Here is a 20333-nt window from a genome sequence, read left to right as displayed (position 1 = left end):
AAAGAAAAGAAAAACAAAATAAATATGTAAAGGGACAAAGGCTGTTTGACAGCACTGTATGTTGTCAAAAATAAAAAGCTGTAGTGCCGCTTTACGTAGGAAGTCGTAACCAAGTAATATCAGTCAAATGCAGCTGATTAAATTAGCAAAAGGAAGGATGAGCACCTTTGTAAAAACTGAGGTTTTGTCAGTTTTCTATATGGCACAGAGATTGGGTTAATGTAAGACCAGTGAGGAAGCATGGTGGTGAATGGGTGATGATTTGGTCAAAATACTCTAATGTCAATAGTGAAGTTGTGTGAACTGACATTTGCTGTCTTGTCTAGACTTAGTTTAATAGCACTGAGAAAATTTTAAGATGGAAGGTGAGGTTATTTTCTTTTTTAACATTTCTTCTTTGCACAGTAACTTTGAAGTTAACCAGCCTTAATCACCATCAGCTGAACAATAGAACCTGTCTGGCCACTTGCTGTCAAACTGTACTAGCTCTCTACAAATGATCCATCTTGTCCTCGTGATGGCGACAAACCAATCATCTGTCTACCTTTGAAAAAAAAAAACCCCGGTAGAGACAAGTTTCTCATAGAACTGGATACAAATTAATGCTGAAGACCAGTACTGCCTGCTGCTGAGGAGAAGACATTTATACAGTGTGTGTACATTACCAGAGGTAATTCAAGTTAGGGATTCAAAAAGTATAATTTTAAATATATGTTTTAGGAAACTGTTTTCCCTTCTCTTGTCAGGCATGAAGATCGCTTCATTCAACGCAGAGAGGTTTGGAGAGACTAAAGTTTCAGACCCAGACGTCCTGTCAACTCTTGTTAAGGTAAAAAAAATCAGACATGCTGCTTTCAGAAGCTCCATGTGTTTTATCGGGCAGCAGAGACCCTGTGATCAACTCATCACGTCATCACAACTATATTTACAAAGGGCCTTTTAAATCTAGTCACTGATGTATTTTTGGAGAGCAGCCAGGAGTAGTTTTAAATCTGAAAATGAAAATCCTTCAAACTAATTAAGTGATAACAGTTCAATGCTTTATGAAGACCTTCAAAGAAAGAAATAGAAACCATCAATGTCACGCATTAGTTAGAACCCGGGTAGGTTTTATTCCACTGTAGATCTTGTATTGTAACAGAAGCCTTTGCCTTTTATAGATTGTGTCTCAATATGACATCATAGTTGTTCTGGAGGTGGTGGGTGTGAGTGGGGCCTCCATCAAGCTGTTTCGGACAGAACAGGTGACTGTATGTTTTTATTTTTGCACTTTAAGCCAAACTGAAAAAAATATCACTGCCTTTGTGAGTAGAAAAATAACAGGCCATCCTTTGAGGGTGTTTCAGGGTGAACACGTCCCGCCACTATGCCCTGCAGCTCAGTGCCCGTCTGGGAAGGACCAGATACAAGGAGCAGTTTATGTTTCTCTACAGGTAAATGCCATCGCTGTCTCGACTATTTCAGCGCTGCAATACAGAGCTGTTTAAACAAAACATTTTCATTCAATTTTCAGGGATGACATGATGGATCTGATTGACTCCTATCAATATGAAGACAATCAGGAGAACGACGTGGATGCATTTTTAAGGGAGCCTTACATTCTCTACTTCAAACCTCACAACACGGGTCAGCTTCTGCAGCTCATCTTTTAACACAAACAGGAGGCGCTGTGTGTCAGAGTTTCAAGATTTAATGCTCTTGGTGTGGGTGTCTGCTGTTTGTCTGAGTCATGTCTGCATGACCGTGTCTGTTTCTCCTGTGTGAATAAAGGAGATTTATTTTGACATGTTAGTAGATGGAAGAAATAGCAGGTTCGTCAGGTTTGTGCGCTCTCCTGCCACACACATACAGTTTCGTGCATGTTACGTATTTGTTGCAGTGCTGAAGGATTTGGTGCTGATCCAAGTTCGTGCCACACCACAGGACTCAGAGAAAGAACTGGATGAGCTGTATGATGTCTTCCTAATCGCCAGAGACAAATGGAAAACTGATGTAAGAATATGAGCTCATTTGACACAAACTCTGCCACATCACGGTGTTATCAGTGCTAACTGATGTAAGATTTACCTCACATCAGTGAACCACAAACTTTTTGGGAACTCTATGATGTAATAATACAAGACAAAGTAGCACAAAGCTCTGAAACTCAAGAAAAATGTAACTTTAAAACAAAGAATAAATAAATTAGAAAAGTGTAGTGTGTATTTCAGCTACATTTACTTTCATACCCTCCAATGAACCCAACTGCCATCAGGAATCACCTAATCAGAATCCATGTGTAATTTAACCTCAGTACAAATTAGTTAACTAAGAGTATAATGAAGACAAAGTCATGCAGCAGACAAGTCAAAGATAAAGTAAAGTCAGGTTATAACATCATAACCCCTTCCACAAATTCTCTGAAGTCGTCAGAGCAGTGGTGGTTGATCACCATCGCAATCCACACTTTTCATCTTTGAGTTGCATGTCTCACTTTTCTTCCACTTCACAATGCACTACTTTGGATTGATCTATCTCGAAAAACAACCAATAAGCACACTGAAATTTGTGTTTGTAATATGATAAAATGTAAATTTCAGAGGGCATCAATAATTCATAGAGCTCTGCAATAAATGGTTTAATTTGCTTTTATTTCCCTTTCTTTCTAGAATGTAATGATCCTGGGGGACTTCAGAGCAGATGGTGCCTCTGTCACCGACAAACAAATGCAAAACATTCGAATACGCAGTGATAGAAATTTCCACTGGCTAATTGGTGATGATGTGGATACAACTTCAGCGACAACAAATAATCACACCTACGACAGGCAAGGTTTATTTTTAGAGAGCTTATGACAGACATTGTGCCTTTAGTCCACAAGCTAAAAACCACAAGTTTAAATAAGAAACCTTGTTTCTTATGCAGGATTGTTGTGTATGGAGATGACCTGCTGGCAACCATCGTGCCAAACTCTGCCAAGGCCTTTAATTTCCAGAAAGAGTTTAACCTGACAAATAAAATGGTGAGATGTCATGCTAAGCTTAAGACTTTTCCTTTTAAATATTTCCCTGACTTAAGGCAAACATGCTCCAATAGGAGCTCAAAGTCAGCGATCATTATCCGGTTGAGGTCGAGTTAATCAGTGCATCTCCTTTCTGGCTGGCAAGATGTGGAATCGCTACAGCATCAGTTAGCAGAGCTGCAACAGGTAATAATTCAATTGTAATTTATTCCATCTGCTAAGTGTTAAAAGGAAGTTAAATGAATATTTACTTAATAATTGCTTCCTCTGAACTTCTGCAGTTGTGCTTGAGGGTGAGGCTGCAGTTCAAATATGCATGGAATTTGGGAGCGTCTCTTACCTTGGAAAATGTTTATATTTGTGATGTGTTCAGTTAAAAGTTGCTGTTGCATTAATGAATTTGAGGATTGACATAGATCATTGTAAACCAAAAGTATTTATTAAAGGAAATACTTTTGCCTTACTTAACTTAAAGACTACAGAGAAAATGAGAGGGCAATCAAAACACATTATGTGCTATAAACTCAAAGCTACAGCTTGAAGAGTACACCCTCAATGAAGCAGAGTATTGGAAGATAAAAAAATAGTTTCGATTAGGTCCATGTTTGAATGATTTCAGTCAAAGAAACATGATTTATCAAAAAATTGAAAGTCTTAGGGAATGACCTACTCAAAGCTCAGACCTTGTCTTGTTGGAAAACCTTTCATAAAAGAAACAGATTATTTTGGGTGCAAAATGTTGTAAAGAAAATAAAAGTTGAGCAGAACAAGACATTGCTCATAATAAGAACTATTGTTCGTCTGTCAAAAAACTTGTAATTTTTTGCACTGCAGTAAAAATCTGTATATTGTTTATTTTTGCTCTGTATGTTTTCTGTGCTGAAGTGGAACCTTTCATACCAGGCTCTTATGTCTGCTGATTGATTCAGCTTGTTGTGAAAATGGTGTAGTTGTCAATCAAGTTGCTGCCGCAGGTTATTACATAGAAATGAAAAAAGAAAACGAATTGGAAATGTGATGTGCTTTTTTTTACATTCCTGGAAGACTGCCAGTCCTTCCACGCAGCCTTTCCACGAACTAAATGAACTGCCTAACAAGCTTCTATTTCTTTGTAGTGCTACAGCATGCCTTTGTGTTCAGTCAGATCTGGCAGAACTTCACTGTCTCTATACTGATCACATTTTTCATATTTTCTGATCATGACTAACCCAGAAGTTAAAATAAATTAAACTGATTATACAGTTTGTAACTTTGACTTATTAGTATAAATGATAATAGAAGCCAATAAAAATAGTAAATGCATTTGAACTCAAAAGGGAAAATTAAAAACACAATTTTCTAGTCGCAGTCGCAGATGTTTTAAAATGAATTTCCCTGTATTTTCTGTTCTCAGGGAGTTTGAAGGATGAAGTGATGAGCTTGCAGAAAGGAATCCTGCTGCTGCAGCGAGAAAAGTTTCAGCTTCAGATCTCCTATTTGAAAAAGAAACTTGCCTCAGTTGAATGAATGAAGTGACTAGTAGATTTCAAATACCACTGTTTTAATTATTATGCAGTATCCATCCATCCATCCATCCATCCATCCATCCATCCATCCATCCATGTATGTAGTATGTAGCAAAAAATATCCCCTAAAGCAAAAGTATTTATTAAAGGAAATACTTTTGCCTTACTTAAATTAAAAGCTACAGTGTGGACTAATTTGATTATTTTAAAACCTTAAACTTTCCCACACACTCAAACTTTCCAATGACCATGAATTATTTTAAACATGCTCCTTAACTGTAAGTAAAACATATAAATAATTTATTTGTTTGCTGGGACATCTATATTGAGCACATGAAACATGCTTAAGTTAACACTTTTGCTGTACGTCACCAAGCAAAATGCTGAGCATAATGTTCTGATCACGTTAAGTTGTAATTGTTTACAAAACAGCAAGAAAAATAAAGATAAAAACGGAAAATATATTTAAACAATAAATAGCCAATATTTTATACCTATATCTTTTTGTCTTTGTACAATTGTGTTTTTAAACCTTGTTTTGAGGACGATTGAACGCATTGACATGTGCTGCATTCAAGCTACACAAGTTAGTTCGAATATTCCCAAATTATAGAGAAAAAAAAAACTCGGTCAGTTAAATTAACTCTTGTAAAAAATATTCTTTTAGTATCTAAATAAAAAGATACAAAAATTTCGAAATCATTTGTAACATTACCGTAGAATTAACAACATATCTCACATTTGTTCTTGTCTCGGCCTCTCGGGTTATGACATTTCCGTAAGTCAGCTGAAGTAACCTTGGTAGTCACGTGACCGGCCCCTTTAACGAAAACACAGAGGCTTCGAAGAGGCTGCAGCGGCGATTTGTCAACAAGGTGTGAGACAGTCAACTTTCTGTTCGTCCTTCGAGCTCCACCTGCAGCCACACCAAACCATCACCCACCTGTCCGGCAGACAGGCCGTCTCAATGCATTTCAGAGGACCGAGAACTCCGAGGCGGCCATGGATGTGTACGACTTGTTTAGTAGTTGCAGAAAGGGCGACATTTGTAGAGTCAGGTAACCAGCGGCTCTGTTAACGTCGTTTTGGTTTGCAGTAACACTGTTTCACAAGCATCTGCTTCATCAGGCTGACACCTGACATAGATGTGCGATAAAGCAGACGAAAAATAATAATTAGCCCTGTCCTGTCCCGTTAACTGCTGTTAAACGATGTTTTGCTCAGAAGCAGAAGCGGAAGATTGCTAACATTAGCGCCGATGACCCAGCTTGTCAGGCTAACGTTTGTAGGTCAGAGTTTGTGTGTGCAATATTTAACATTAAAGTCTTTAATATTGCTATTGCTGTATTTTCCAGCGATATATAGCATCAAGCCTTTTTCTATAAGATACATTTTCGGTTTTTGTCTTAAAACATTTATTTGCTGAAGCATTTTGCACGTTCTACTCTAATTTAACTATCTTAATTTGTCTATTTCAACTGTGTGTAACGTATCGATTTTTGATAGTTTGTATGTACAGCACTTTCTGGACCTTCGGTTATTTTAAGGTGCTTTATAAATAACTGGAAAGACATTTTCACCCATGAGATAAATACTAACAACGTGCACAGCTAAGTCACTATTAATGCATTTTTTTTTATGTAGACACTTTATTAAAATACGTTTTAAAACATTGCCATTTTATTCAATATGTAATTTTACTTTATGGGTAAAATAAGTGTTAAATATGGATTTAGTACTACTTTACTGTCAAGTGTTGTTTGGAAAAGACTTTATTTTTGACCATGTTAAAAGAATCCAGACAAAATAAACAAAATGGCCTACAACTGAATAATGAACCCTTCTCCTGATAAAATTAGTCCATACTGTAAAACATATTAGAAGATTATCATTAAAAAGTAATCGATGTGACCATTACCTGTAGTAGTAGTAATGATAATGATGATGATAGTGATGATAATAATAATAATTATACAGAAATTACATTTATAGAAATGAATTTCAGAGTAGTGGTACAAATAAAAATAGACATTTGAAACAAAATACTTAGATTTTTTTTGTCCTTGCAAAGAAACATTACTTTGTTGCATTTATTGTTTTGTTTTGTTTGTCTCAGATTAATTTTTTTCATAAATTCTTTTGTTTTATTGCCTGTAAATTAAACCTCCCTCCCTTTTAAGGTCATTATCCTCCTTAAAAGGGAGGATAAGGACTGTTGGTAAACTGAATATGCTCACAGATCAGACCTTATGGTTCTCTTTAAGGTACCTTGTTGAACAAAGGGATGTGGACCTCAATGTGAGAGATAAATGGGACAGCACACCTTTGTAAGTATATTGTTTGCAGACCTGCAGTTATTCTAATGCTATTTACTACAAAGCATTATCATAAAAGTATCCTAAAAAAAAAGAGCTGTTTTTCCTACAGGTATTATGCGTGCCTCTGTGGCCATGAGGAGCTAGTCCAGTACCTGTTGGCTAGTGGTAAAATTGAATTTTCACTGGATAAAGTGAGATTTTCATAATAAAAGGATGTTTGCTGAAGGATTCTACATTTTGATTCTGTTTTTTTTGTTTTTTTTATGTGGATTCACTTCCAGGGGCCAAGTGTGAAGCCAACACATTCGATGGTGAAAGATGTGTGTATGGCTCCCTGAATGACTCAATCCGACGCCTGCTCAAAGATTACAAGTGTGTCAGCGTCCGTGCCATGCAGCGCAATGATTTTAACTATTTCCTACACATGTAAGTGTGAAGATTTTCTCTTTTTTTAGGGTATTAACTTTGGGAAAAAAAGCAGTAATATATTGTTAAAGCTTGCAAAGGTAAAACAGTTTAGTATAAAACATACCCCTGCTGTTTCCCTTCAGGTTGTTAGAGCAGGGTCAGCACAGTGATGTCAACTTCCTGGTTCATGGACAAATGTTTGCAGCTCACCGATGTGTTCTCAGCGCACGTTCAGAGTACTTCACCGAAATGTTTGAGACAAAATGGAAAGGAAAGAACCTTATAACCCTCAAACATCCTTTGGTAATTTAGAATTTTACTTAAATAAGTAAATTTGTCTCATTCAAGTTTAGTGGAATAAATTTTATGTTATTGGAACAAAAACTGTTTTGATTTTAGATCAATCCTGCTGCCTTTGGAGCAATTCTTCAATATTTTTATACTGGTGAGTATTTTTTTTTATGCTATATTTTGATGCAAAAGAAAATAGAAACTGAAATACATTAAAAAAAACAACCTAATTAACTCTAATTAGACTAATTTAAAAAATGCGTAACAAAAAAGTGTGAACTTTATTAGTTTCATAATGTTACAGGACGAATGGATATTGATATAAGTCTGGTGGAAGACTGCAGGCGACTCGCTAAGCAGTGCAAGATGGCAGACCTTATGGAAGAACTGGAGAATAAATGTAAACAGGTCTATGAATTTGGTAAGACTGCTAGTAAATATATTGTGTAGTTCATAATTCATATTGCTAATTTATCTATTTTTCTCCTCTGGAGCTTTGATTGTTTTGATTCACCATGAATTATAATCTGAAATGATCTCTTTTTCTTCTCCTGTCATTTTGAAGTGTCCAACAAACCTGGAACCTGTGTCAAAGTTCTTAGCCTTGAGCCTCGCACCTGTCAGCTCCAAGAGGAGATGGCCCAGTTAGCAGACTGTGCACTGCCCACTGAACTAAGAGTGAGACGCTAAACCCAGTGAAATTCGGATGCTAAACACAGAACAACTGCTACTACATACTCGTTCTTTCTTTCCCCAGGTTGGATTTGGTGAACTTCCCTTTAACAGGGTTGATCTGTTCCCTACTTACCCTGATATCTGTTTCAGAGTAGAGGGTTTTGATTTCTTATGTCACAAGGTAGGAATTTCAAAGCCCACAAACATGAATCCAAACCCTACAATTATTATTCTGTTAATGTCAGATTTTAATAATGTGTGTTTTCAGGCTTTTTTCTGTGGGCGCAGTGATTATTTTAAGGCCTTACTGGAGGACCACTTCAGTGAGGGCGAGCAGCTGCAGTCGCAGCCCAGTACCCCGGTGATAACGTTGCACAACATCTCCCATGAAGTCTTTATTCACGTCATGTATTACATCTACACTGATGACACAGAGGTGTGTGTGAACACTGTCAAAAGCTTTTAAAGTGCTGTGAAAAAGTACGATCCTTTAATTCTGGTTTAAATGTTTTAAATCAACCCAATTTTGTTATCAGACAAATTTAAGTGTAGTAATGCCATTTTCTACATAGGATTTTATTTTTCAGGAAATTTATTTATTTGTTTTAGTTCATTAATATAATATTAAAAAGTTTAAAAATTATTTATTAAATTACCACCAAAATAAATAATTAAACATCAGGAGCTTATTGAGTTTTTACTCAAAACAACAGTGATGTTTTTTATTCAGTGGGATTGTCAACACTTTTTTTTAATGCGCTCATCTTGAACGCTGATCGGTTCTTCTTCCCCGTCCAGCTGACGATGGACAGCGTGTTTGATGTGCTCTGCGTGGCTGACATGTACCTGCTGCCGGGGCTGAAACGTCTCTGTGGGAAGACGCTCGCCAAGGCGATTTGTGAGGACAACGTCCTGCACATGTGGAAGACGGCCAAGCTCTTCCGTCTTTCTCGGCTGGAGGATCAGTGCACAGAGTTCATGGCAAAGATCATTGAGCGGGTAGGTGTGTGTGACCCTCATCTTGGCTCGATTACCTGTGATTTCAAACCTGGTTGTTACTGACTGTGGTTTTACTCCTCATTTAGCGACTCAAGTAGCTGACGGTCATTTTTTCCCCCTCTCCATTTTGTACCTTTGTAGTTTTGGTTGTGTTGCATTCAACCCTTTTGGGTATGAAAGCTTTAGGAAGTTTCATGTCTGTTTTGAATGGAATGAACAGAGAGAAATTCTCCAAAATATTCAGGAGTTTTACAATCAACAAACGTGCTATGCTAGCAACACACAACTACAGGAAATGAGAAAAACATAAAATGATGATGAATCTAAAATTACTTAAGGTAAAACAGTAAAATATAAAAATAGAACCACAATGCCGTTATGGTGCAGTTCTAGATGATCAGGTCAGACACATCCAGTTCCTCCTCCAGATGCATTCACACCTGTGTACCTGCCACCTCTGTCCACAGCTGGTGGAGCAGGACGAGTTTGCCGAGATGATAAAGGAGGACGCCGCGTCGCTGGAGGAGCGACAGGAGACGGACTCTGTCCCTCTGGTGGACGACATCCGCTTCCACATCGCCAGCAACGTGCAGACCTATAGCGCCATCGAGGAGGCCAATCAGAAGCTGGAGGCTCTGGAGGAGCTGCTCTCTAGCATCAATATTGACTGCTGAGCGGAGTCATCAGATTCCTCTATCTGGTGCAGAAATGTTAAGATCATGTTTGGAGGGAATATTTAGTGAGGTGAGAAGAAAAACATATGCAACTTTATGTTTACAGGTTCTATTTTATTTACAGCGTATGGCACAGATTATACCATATGTGATGGTTGTTGGGGAGTTTAACTCATTTAATAGGAAGTCCATACCAAACAAGAGGAAAGTGATCTGGTTTGTACTGATATTAATCTCCAAGATTGGTTGTGAAGAAGAAGAAGGATGACATATTAATAACAGAATACTTTTGCATTATTCATGCATGAAATTAAAATGATCTACAGCAGCTAGATATAATTTAACGTTTTTCATGTGTATCATGTAAAACTTCAATAAATTGTATTTTAGTGCTTTAAAAAGGCAATATAGAGAGGATGTAATGCTCTAATTCTCACATTTCAGAACAATGTGATTAAACAAATATTTTTCCTCCCTTTACTAGTTCAGATAACATCCTGTTAGTCTTCGGTTTTATTAAATTGTGTTTTGTGGTTACTTGAAAGTATTTTGTGGCTCTCCTTTACCTCACTGCTTGAACTGTGGGATTCCCTCTTCACACATATCACCCTCTAATCCACTCTTGCACTTTGCTTCAGCTGAACATGGAGCTTATTTTTCCAGCAAACCCATTTTGCCTTATGTGTGTAGCAAATAAAAAAAATAAAAATTGTTAACAGTGCTGTCAATTTCTTTTATCGCCTGTTGTAAATATATTTTCTCAAGGTCTTGCATTAGAACTTGCGTTACACACATAAGTATTATTTGGCTTCATAAATGACTAAATCACATTTTTTAGTAATCTCTTAGACATTCATCTTACTATGCTGGTTAGAAGTTTATTTACAATTGTCAGCATGACTGTCACATTAAATTTAAGCTTTTAATTATTTTTACTGTTCTTTCAGGAAAGAATTATGCAATAAACTTAATCAGTTTTAAAAACAAGAACTAGACGCTAAAATTGCAATTTATTTGCATTTGAATTTCTTTGCAGAGTCAAAATAATACATATGGATCAAATATTCACATACAGCCCTACTTTAATTAATGACCTATACCCTTATTATGAGAAATAACAGTGCTCTTTTAAATTAGTTTTTAGATCATATTTCCGCAGTTGCTCTAGACATTTTGCCACATGAGCTAAAACTACCAGTTACAAAAAAAAAAAACATATGACAAAGAAAATGTATATTATAATTAACTAATTTAGTAGTTAGTAAATTCTTATGGGCACCATAGAAAAAAGCAATAAGAGATTTGGGCTACTCATGATTTAAAAATCACATAGCAGTTCCTTCTGTGCTAAGATTTGTAAAGCTGAACTTTATTCACACTGAAAGCCTGTCCCAAATTTGTTTGGTTGATTTGAGTTTTAAGACTAGATTTGTCTGATGGTGCATAAACAATTTAAGTAATTCTGATTCAAAGAAAACCAAAATTTTGAGTTCTGTGCATAACAATAAGAGATTTGATGCACCGTATTGCCTTACTTAACCTTCAGCCTGAAGATGGCAGCATTTCTTATTTTATCTCCAAGCTCAGTCTTTCAAAGCTTGTAGGCTTCCTCTCAGTAGAGTGGCTGCATTATAGACTTCACCATGTTCTGTGAACCAGGGTTTTCTCGAGCCAGGACTCTGAACTCATAGGAATGTTGTCTGAAAGGAGTTGTTTCACAGTCATTCAGTCTTCACAAGTTCCCTGCACATGAAGGATAGGATGTAAATAAGTCACACTGCATGCATGTCTTTGCATGTCGCTCAGATCTGTATGGATGCTGGCCTGTGTATTTGCTCTAGATTTTGTCTCTTGCACCCATGTAGTCTCCATCAGGCTCATTCCAAAGACTCTAGGAGGCAATAACAAAGCCGTACATCGGCTTAAGGGAGCCCCCTGTGTTATGAGCTCAAATCACAGCAGTACAGCGGAGCAGCTGTTAGGACAAATTACGGTGAAGCTCAAAACTGTCGCCATCCTTTAGAAAACAAAACTGCTGGCTTCCAGCCTGGCCTGCTGAATGCTTACAAGAAATAAACAATCCAATTAGTTTTCACTCAGAGATTCCTACCCAAATGTTTTACAAGTTGTTGCTAAGCCACTCGCTTTGTTTTTACTCTTGGATGGGAAAATCTGGACTGTTGCATCCTGCTTCAGACAAACAGACATTATGCTTTAGATGTTGTTCAGTTTCCCTTGGAGAATCTGTTTTTAAGTCAATGTTGAAAGACTTAACAACTTCAAAAGAAACCACAAGGCTGAGAGAAACCAAGCGAGTTGTGAAAACTAATTGCGGACAGAATCATTTTAGTGGTTTTAGACATGAACTGTGACCTTTATGTAAGTGATAAAAAAAAAATAACAGTAATACATTTGTTCTGGACATTATGTGTTTGATTCACACACATATAAAGGGGAATGACTTCCCATTCTCAATCCATGGGCTTTAAAACGATGTCACTTAAACCTTTGTAGCTATAACTGCTGCACCTCTTCTAAGAAGGCTTTCCACAAAGCTTAGGAGTGTTTATAGGAATATCTGAGCTTTCTTTCAGAAATGCATTCGTGAGATCAGACACTGATCCTGGACAAGAGGAGCTGACTTACTGTCTCCAGTTCAACTCATCCCAGAGATGTTTTATAGAGTTGAAAGTAGGATAATGTGCAGGCCTGTTCTCCCACACCAAACTCTCTCATACTGGACTTTGCTTTGTGCACTTCATACTGGTATCTCTCTGACCTAAGTTTTGTTTTGTATTTGCTTGCTGCAGATGTGGACATATTCCAGTGCATCTGGTATTGTTATCAACAATAACCCTGATTTGAACTGTCTTTGCCTGGGATATTCACCACACACTTTCTCCATCATGTACAGCATTCTCTGTACTCTTCCCAGATGTTCCAGTTTCCAGCTGTGAGACCACATTTTCAGCACCATATCACCTGCTGGTAAGTGCATGTGTGAACAGCAGCTGCAGAAATAGTACAGAACGAAGTGTCATATTCTGCTAAGGATCTGTAATGATCCTATGTAAAAATTATTTGAACAGGATGATGTTTTAAAGTTTATTTTGTGTGTGAATTTTTAACAACCATTAACATCCAAAGTATGCCATAGAAGGTGTTATTTTCTCTCATAGGGACTAGTGCACCTTCAATGCAACAGCATTCAAACCTCAGCAAACGATGGTCTTATGTTCTGCTTCCCCAAGAACAATTTCACATTGAACATTTTTGCTGCAGTGCCATTATTATTATTCTCAATCTACATGGTGGCAAAACAAACTTGATCTAAATGTATTCCTTCATAAATATTTGTAGTCAGAGCCTGTGTACCTGGATTTTATACACTCACAATTCATCTGGAAGGTTTTCACAACGCTTCACTTCACTTTGTCCACAGCCTTATTCCAAATTGTATTAATCTCTTTCCTTTAAGTTCTTCAAACAAATACCCAGTTAAACGATGTTTTTGCAAATGAATTAAAAGTAGAAAACAAAAAAAAAACACATTTATGTAATGACTCACAGAATTTGCCATGAAGCTTAAAACTGAGGTGTTTCCACTGATCATCGTCAAGATGTTTCTACAACTTTAATGTAGCCAGAATGCACCTATATTCAATTACTGAATATTCATTATATACTTTACGGGTAAAACTATACACACCTGTCCTGTAAAATCAGGTGCTTCAACACATAAGTAGTTAAATATTCTATAGTTTTCTAAGTAGCAGGCCAGGCATCAATTGTTCCAAAATGATAAAACTGATAGCATAAGATGTAGTGATGAAACTATGTTTTTGTCATGATTTATGGATTTGATGTTAAATTCCTGAAGGTAATCACAGGATATTACCTTCAGAAATATCCTGTGATTACCTTCAGGAATCACAAGTTATTTACCACTGCTTATTCACTCTAGAATAAGCAGTGGCCCTAATGAAGAGCATTTGAGTGTTGGATGAACGGCCGACTCCTCTCAACCCTAATTAATATAATCCTTATGACTTTACTGGTATTTGAAGCTTAACCTCTAACCCTGTCATCAGCTCATCTTTACGTAAGGTCAAATGCCCTGTAGTAATATTTAGCTGGGTTGTCTTGATTAACATATAGCATTACTAATATGCTAAACTGAGACTGAGCTGAAGGCAGGGCTGTACATATGAGCCGTGCTCTGGGGTAGTCTGTTTTTTCTTTCTTTTACCAGCTCATTCAGATGACACTATGCTTTCCATTAACATGACTCTGATCCCATAGTCAGCACAGCACCAGTACCGGTACTCTGACAGGCATTTAGTCAAATTCTCCTTGTTGCCCTTTATAATTGTATTATCCACAACACAGTGATGTGTAAAGGTTTAACTTCACAGACAATTTAAAACAGTAATGATGGTATGTGTATCCTCTCCCCATAGACAAAAGAAGATGTGTTCTTAATGGCCCGTTGTGTTTTGAAATACAATGTTAATCCAAGCATTAATTTTCCTTTTAAATACCCTTTCTTCATGGAGAACAATGGCCTGTATTTATCTCTCCTGTAATGCGTCTAATGCATCACCTTAAGAAGAAAACAAGGGGAATGATCTCTTGGCTTTGAGTCATAACCCTGTGACTGACTACAGTAAACTTCAGAGGGAAGAGTACTAGAGTTAAAGATAGAAAAAGTCATATTCTTAATACGAAAAGTAAGGATTTAGGTTTGTATTTGTTCCATTATTTCTTTTTGTAACAATGTTTCAAGGCAATAAATCTTACACAATTGGAAATTCTGATTCCTCTGAAATAGGGCAGCAGTTGCAAGGAAAATACGTGTTTACTGTGGGTTATGCAGCAGAGTTGAGGATGTGGGTTTTATCTGTGGAAAACTTTCCAAATCCCCCTGATACCTCACTGGAAAAACAAGGCTTGTCATTACTGGAGGGAATGTCAGTACAGAGTTGCACCAAGATGAGATTCTTCAACCTTTTAAGAATATAATGACTCCATACTTAAAGATTAAACTCCCAAAGAGGTGAACACTTGCTCCTCGCAGACAGAGGTCTTATCAGAGGCTACCTGCAGAATTCAGTGATGGAAACAATGAAATAACCTGCTTGTTGTCCTGACCTCAACCTTACTAATCACCTGAATGATCAGCTTGGGCACCCTGCTTGATGAAGAGTAAGCAGCACAACGATGTACCAACCAATGAGTTGTTAAACTGCCAATATGCTTTGTTTCTTTAATCATCCGGTCCACTAAACAAAACCAAACCAGAGCTAATAGCACAATTAATTATTTGGAATTGTCCGAGAACTCTGCTTTTCAACCTATGTTTTAACTTGCAAATGTGGTACCGTTTAAGGGGGGGCGGGGGGGGATCATGCTTGAGAAGTTATGGAGCAAACACATATTTTCTTACTTGCTAAGTTTATATTCTCTTTTCATTTTAGTTTCTATCTAGGAGAGGTTTTTCTTTCCATTGATTTTTTTTTTCCATAGGTTTCTTCCGTCTCACTTGATTTTAGTCTCCCAACCACATATAGTACCCTGATGACGTGCACACATCATGCAGAGTTGTGTCATTCACACCATCTGTTCTCCTGCACAACAACATGTTCATCTCAGTGACCCTCTACATGCAGCTCACACGTAGTGTTCATAAGACACCAGAGCAGATGGAAATGACTACATGAGGCCAGACAGAAAGTTGATAACATGAGCTCTGTTGCAACAGTACAGTGGATGTATGTACACATATATTGGATCGCAATTTCTTTTTGTTCATCTTCAGGTGCTTCATGATATTTACTTTTCAGTTTTTCAAATGTAACTATTTTTGTTTCTCCTAATAGTTATTGGCGGCCATGAGTTAAGAAAATACTAACTTCTCAATAAAAAATAGTTCTAAAAATCTGAAAAGAGTGTTGATGTGTGAGAGTTATTTGAGCTCTGTAACCATAGGTGGAGCATTAATATAATGTAATAATGATTTAATGTATGTAGAATTAAATTATAAATTGTATTTTATTTGTGCCAAAAATTTGAATCCATGTAAGAATATTGTGCAAGAAAAAAGTAATATTAAATATAAAATATCACTTTTGGAGAGAATTGCTGCAAATAATGTCATCTTGGCATCATGACTATTGTTTAAATAAATAAAAAAAATTTAAAATCCTGTTTAAAAATTGTGATTTTATTCGGGTGATGCACAACTTAGAAGAACATATTTTGTTTTGTAAACTCTACTTTCATTTCATTTCACCTATTTTTTTAAGTTGAAGTTTAATAGTAATCATAATCAATATCAATGATACAGCAACTCACAAATTCTACCTGATAAGATTAAATTCGGGCATGCCGTGGTGGCGTAGGGAATAGCGCAACCCATATTTGGAGGCCTTCAGTCCTCGACGCGGCCGTCGCGGGTTCGACTCCCGGACCCGACGTTATTTGCCGCATGTCTTCCCACCTCTCCTTCCCCGTTTCCTGTCAGCCTACTGTCATATAAGGGACACTAGTGCCCACAAAAGACCCCCTGGAGGGGTAAAAAAAAAAAAAAAAAGATTAAATTCAATACTAACATCCATGGAAACGTTATAGTGTATGTTTTTCACCTCGTAAGGATGTGTATTTTAAAAAGAGAGGGTTCCATCATGTTACTGCCACATTGTTTAAGCACCAGAACCCTGTGAGATTTCTTTAACCATGACTCAAGCTCATGTTTATTAAGCTGGTATGCTGTTTATCTCTCTGCTTTCCTCTTGGTTCTGCTTTGGAAGTGTCACTGTCAGTGCCTTGCACTTAACATAGCCACAGTAATATGGGATTAAGCCTTACATGCTCTCTTGAGCATTAGCAGCCAGGGCAAAGACGAGCAAGCGAGCAGTGGTCGCATTAGTCAGCTTTGTCCAAGACAGTTGGTTCTCTGACAAAGCTTAGTAAATATAACCTACATTACGTCACAGAAACACGACATTCAGGGATCTTCCGGATGCTTTAAAAGTTGTGTCCATCAGATGCAGATCTGATACATTTTTACTTCATCAACCACCCCTTTTTTCCTCCTTCAGTGTTTGTGGATGGTTTGATATCAGGCTTACCAGCATGTTTGGCATTGAACATTGTCAGCTCTGAAGAGATAACAACGGCGTCGGCATGTGAGACAGGATTACAGAGTCACCATGTGACTGTTCTGCCCTTAGACAGACCTCTAAGAACAGACTAGCTAAATCTGTCCAAGTCAACCTCTGGTCTCGAACTCTTCAGATGTAAACAAAAAGGTAGACTGCTGAAAAATCTACAGATACATCCTTTAACTTGATCTGCTGAGGATAAAAGGTACAATGTTAACTTTGGTCTGATTTTGGTGCACTAAAATTAAAACCATTGAACCAATGTCTATTTGCAAGACTTTTGGAAAAGATTTACATGATTTACATCATATACTCACCACAAAGATTCATTTAAAGGAATAATTGAGTTGATGAAACTCAGTCAAAAGTTTCCAGTAAAAATCTTGTTGAGACACATACAGAGTGACTCAGAGTACATGGGATTCGGCGAGTTACACTAAGACCTTCTTTAATAGGCTCAGACTCTAAGTAGACTCCTAACACTTTCTTTAATTTTAGTTCATAAACTTCCATTCTAATGTTTGCCTAATAATCAAAGCCTTTGTATCTCTGAGACATTGCTGAGTCGACATTCTGTCTGGTTTCAGACATAATGGACTCTTTATAAGTGGACTGTTTGGATTTGGATTTTCTCTTTATAATATTGTTTAAACAAACAGAACTGGGGATAAACTTAAAGTAATCCCTTAGATTGTTTTGTTTATGTGAAGACATTAACATGAATCAGTGCTTTAGCCCCTATAGGGCAGGTGCCAGCTTTAGTAAATTGTAAATCTCTACTTTTTTGTTGCAATAAACATAAATAAAGTTTCTTGCTGTTGAACAATGTCCACAATGTTGTATATGTCTGCTTGATAACCGAAGACCTGGGTCCTGGTAAATCTACCCTTGGTTGAGAAATAAGTTGAAAAATAAAGGTAAATAATATCCTTGTATATTTCTGTTTCTTTTACAATTTATTGTACAAAATTAAAGAAGGTCATCAAAACATCAGAATTCAGGAAGAAGGGTAACCCTGGATCCTTCCTGCATCAAGTGAAAAGTTTTGTCCTAGTCACACGACTTGAAGCATCAACAGTAGTCGACTTTGCAGGAGTGTTCACTGTCCTTGGATCTTTGTTTATGTTAAAACCCACCAATGTTCATGATGAAGTAGGATATTGGTTTTTAATCCTATTAAGGTTTTATTCAATTTTATTCCTGACCTGTCTGGTGTCGCACTGAAAAAAAATTATACAGAGGTTGACTAACTAGTAATGAGGTGATTTAAGAAGTTAACTTACCCAGAGAGAAGCGATTTATGCCTACAATACTGCTGACATTACTGCAAACATTCACTCCCAAATGGATACGATAGATGTTTCTGTTAAGTTCAGAAAGAAATTTAACATAGTTGCTGATTTTAAAGTAGGTTTTAGAAAATGTGAAGTCAAAGTACTCTTAGCAGGCATCGATCCTAGGTCAAAGATTACTCAGTGTCTCCTATGTCCTAGAAGCTCTCAAGGTGGCATATGCAGGAAAGACCATGTTGTTATGTTTCCACAACACAAAATCACCTGTAGTCATGAACCAGTGAGCTGTGTGAAAGTGATTCACAAACTTTGATGGCTTAATGGATGTCTGTTTTATGTCACAACATAAAACACTGAATCATTTTTATGATGCTTGAATGTTTCAATTGGGATTTGTGTCAAATTTTAGGGTGAATAACAAAAACTTCCTTTTGTAAAAAAAAAAATAAAATAAAATACTTTGCTGAAGTTATGTAGCTTTGTGAAGCAGAGGCTAAGTGGACCTCACATTTGTCTTTGGAAATGAATATAAATTTCCTCATCATGTAAGGTTTTTTGTTGATCTTCCTGCTTTCTAACTTGTTGTAAGTTAAATAAACTCTCATGCATTGCCCAGCTACTTTAGATTCAAGATTTGTTGCACAAACAAGCCCAGTGTGCTCGAACCTGCATTTTTTACCTCCCAGTCACTTTCCTGTTTCCCCCTAACGTCAGAAGGCAGTTGTGCTGACAGGTCTTTTGTTCTCTGTGGGTGAAACCACTGAAACTCCAGGCCATTGGCTGGCCGCTTTATAAAAACACTGTTTACAGTGTTAAAATGCACAATGCAGGTTTACATTGTAAGAAAGGCAGAACATGATTGTGGATCTGAAGAGTGTGGGATGCTTTTACTTCAAAATTAATATGAAAGTTTATGTGTCACCTTGTGTGTCTGAATGATTTTAATTTTACTAATTTTAATAAATATTGCATGTATTTTCTCCTCATATTTGTGCTCTTTGATTCTTGTCCTGTCTCATATGCAAACTATGAAACATCATATGAACAGTGAGGTATAATTTAAATATGAAAAATAACTATAAAAATTGCTTAACTTTTTAAAATATCTTTGAACCATTGCTGTGTGACATTCCAACTGGATCTGTACATTGCTGTGGCTGCAGGCGGATATGCGTTTACGTGCTTATATCAACAGTTGTGTTGACTTTTACTGGACCCTTATTTTCATTTCTGTCAGACTTCCGCTGAACAACTAACATGTTTTAACCTTTCAGTAAGCCCAGTTTAAGTAAACTTTTCGGCACTAAAAAAAAGAAAGCCAAAAAAACCCCGCCGGTTTGGCCTTTGAACCAGGCTTCTCTGTGTTTATACCTGATAAGATAGCAGTCCTTGAATTTGTTTGATCCTTTTGAAATATCTGCTGTGAGTGTGTTCAGACTTCAGACCATGATGTAGAGGAAATACACAAATAGTATGTATTTATGTACATACTATAAATACGTACATATTTATAGTACGTATTGTAGTTTCACAAGCAAAAGCGATAAATACAGAGATAAATGTTTGTTTTGTTCACTTTAGGGAAGTAGGTCTGATGAAGTAAGACATTTACCGGCTTACATGTGATGATGAGTGGTGGATGCTTAACCTACTTCTTTGGCCCCTGTTTGGTCTCATGTGTTCATTGTATGATTGACAGGCAGGTAACCCAAATCCGCTCCCCCAGCAGGTAAACCCCTCAAGGCTTGTTGGATTTTTTTCAGCTGGAGGTGTGTAACAAATAGTCCCCAGCATCCAACCTATGAAGCTTGAGTCTTTGAGAAGAATTAGAATTTTAATGTTTCGAAATGATTTAATTTGTTAAAGGAATAAATGTATTCAGACCAACCTGGTTCTGTATGGAGAAGCAATAGTCCCATAAACCTTGGTGGAAGCAGTTCTGTGCCAAGTTTACTTCGTTTGTAGATAATGTCTGTCGCTGTGGTTCACTGCCTTAAAAATGGCCTT

The 20333-nt window shown here is 37.0% G+C and overlaps 2 protein-coding genes across 9 annotated transcripts; both read left to right on the top strand.

Moving 5' to 3' along the window:
• The first annotated feature begins 537 nt into the window (after positions 1 to 537).
• LOC116728566 (deoxyribonuclease gamma-like) lies at positions 538 to 5003 on the top strand. Of its 7 annotated transcripts, none has more exons than XM_032576796.1 (10): positions 548 to 670; positions 747 to 829; positions 1161 to 1244; positions 1347 to 1433; positions 1514 to 1626; positions 1880 to 1992; positions 2649 to 2806; positions 2905 to 3001; positions 3076 to 3187; positions 4395 to 5003. In XM_032576796.1, the coding sequence occupies exons 4-10, from the start codon at positions 1420 to 1422 to the stop codon at positions 4505 to 4507; spliced, it is 720 nt and encodes a 239-aa protein (XP_032432687.1). In that variant the 5' UTR covers positions 548 to 670; positions 747 to 829; positions 1161 to 1244; positions 1347 to 1419; the 3' UTR covers positions 4508 to 5003. The 7 variants fall into 7 exon arrangements, with proteins under 7 accessions (XP_032432703.1, XP_032432687.1, XP_032432679.1 ...); XM_032576788.1 differs by having other exon boundaries at positions 549 to 670; positions 1324 to 1433; XM_032576812.1 differs by lacking the exon at positions 4395 to 5003 and adding an exon at positions 3283 to 4339 and having other exon boundaries at positions 538 to 670; positions 1161 to 1433.
• A 223-nt stretch (positions 5004 to 5226) lies between these two features.
• abtb1 (ankyrin repeat and BTB (POZ) domain containing 1) lies at positions 5227 to 10592 on the top strand. Of its 2 annotated transcripts, XM_032576767.1 has the most exons (12): positions 5227 to 5564; positions 6771 to 6833; positions 6934 to 6989; positions 7106 to 7250; positions 7376 to 7535; positions 7632 to 7677; positions 7828 to 7944; positions 8089 to 8201; positions 8281 to 8379; positions 8467 to 8634; positions 8997 to 9197; positions 9665 to 10592. In XM_032576767.1, exons 1-12 carry the CDS (start codon positions 5509 to 5511, stop codon positions 9869 to 9871), a joined length of 1431 nt encoding a protein of 476 aa, XP_032432658.1. In that variant the 5' UTR covers positions 5227 to 5508; the 3' UTR covers positions 9872 to 10592. The 2 variants fall into 2 exon arrangements, with proteins under 2 accessions (XP_032432658.1, XP_032432667.1); XM_032576776.1 differs by lacking the exon at positions 5227 to 5564 and having other exon boundaries at positions 6765 to 6833; positions 6934 to 7015.
• The last annotated feature ends 9741 nt before the right edge of the window (positions 10593 to 20333 follow it).

Source organism: Xiphophorus hellerii, chromosome 1 (genome assembly GCF_003331165.1).
Source record: "Xiphophorus hellerii strain 12219 chromosome 1, Xiphophorus_hellerii-4.1, whole genome shotgun sequence".
Lineage (NCBI taxonomy): Eukaryota > Metazoa > Chordata > Actinopteri > Cyprinodontiformes > Poeciliidae > Xiphophorus > Xiphophorus hellerii.
This window is presented reverse-complemented; position numbering and strand designations above follow the sequence as displayed.

Bases quoted from the DNA above. Each gene is read 5' to 3' on its own strand.
- LOC116728566 (XM_032576796.1), top strand. The intron at 1,627-1,879 runs GTCAGCTTCTGC...TATTTGTTGCAG, and splicing joins CTTCAAACCTCACAACACGG to TGCTGAAGGATTTGGTGCTG. The intron at 3,002-3,075 runs GTGAGATGTCAT...ATGCTCCAATAG, and splicing joins TTAACCTGACAAATAAAATG to GAGCTCAAAGTCAGCGATCA.
- abtb1 (XM_032576767.1), top strand. From the start codon at position 5,509: ATGGATGTGTACGACTTGTTTAGTAGTTGCAGAAAGGGCGACATTTGT. The intron at 5,565-6,770 runs GTAACCAGCGGC...GTTCTCTTTAAG, and splicing joins GGCGACATTTGTAGAGTCAG to GTACCTTGTTGAACAAAGGG. The intron at 8,380-8,466 runs GTAGGAATTTCA...GTGTGTTTTCAG, and splicing joins TTGATTTCTTATGTCACAAG to GCTTTTTTCTGTGGGCGCAG.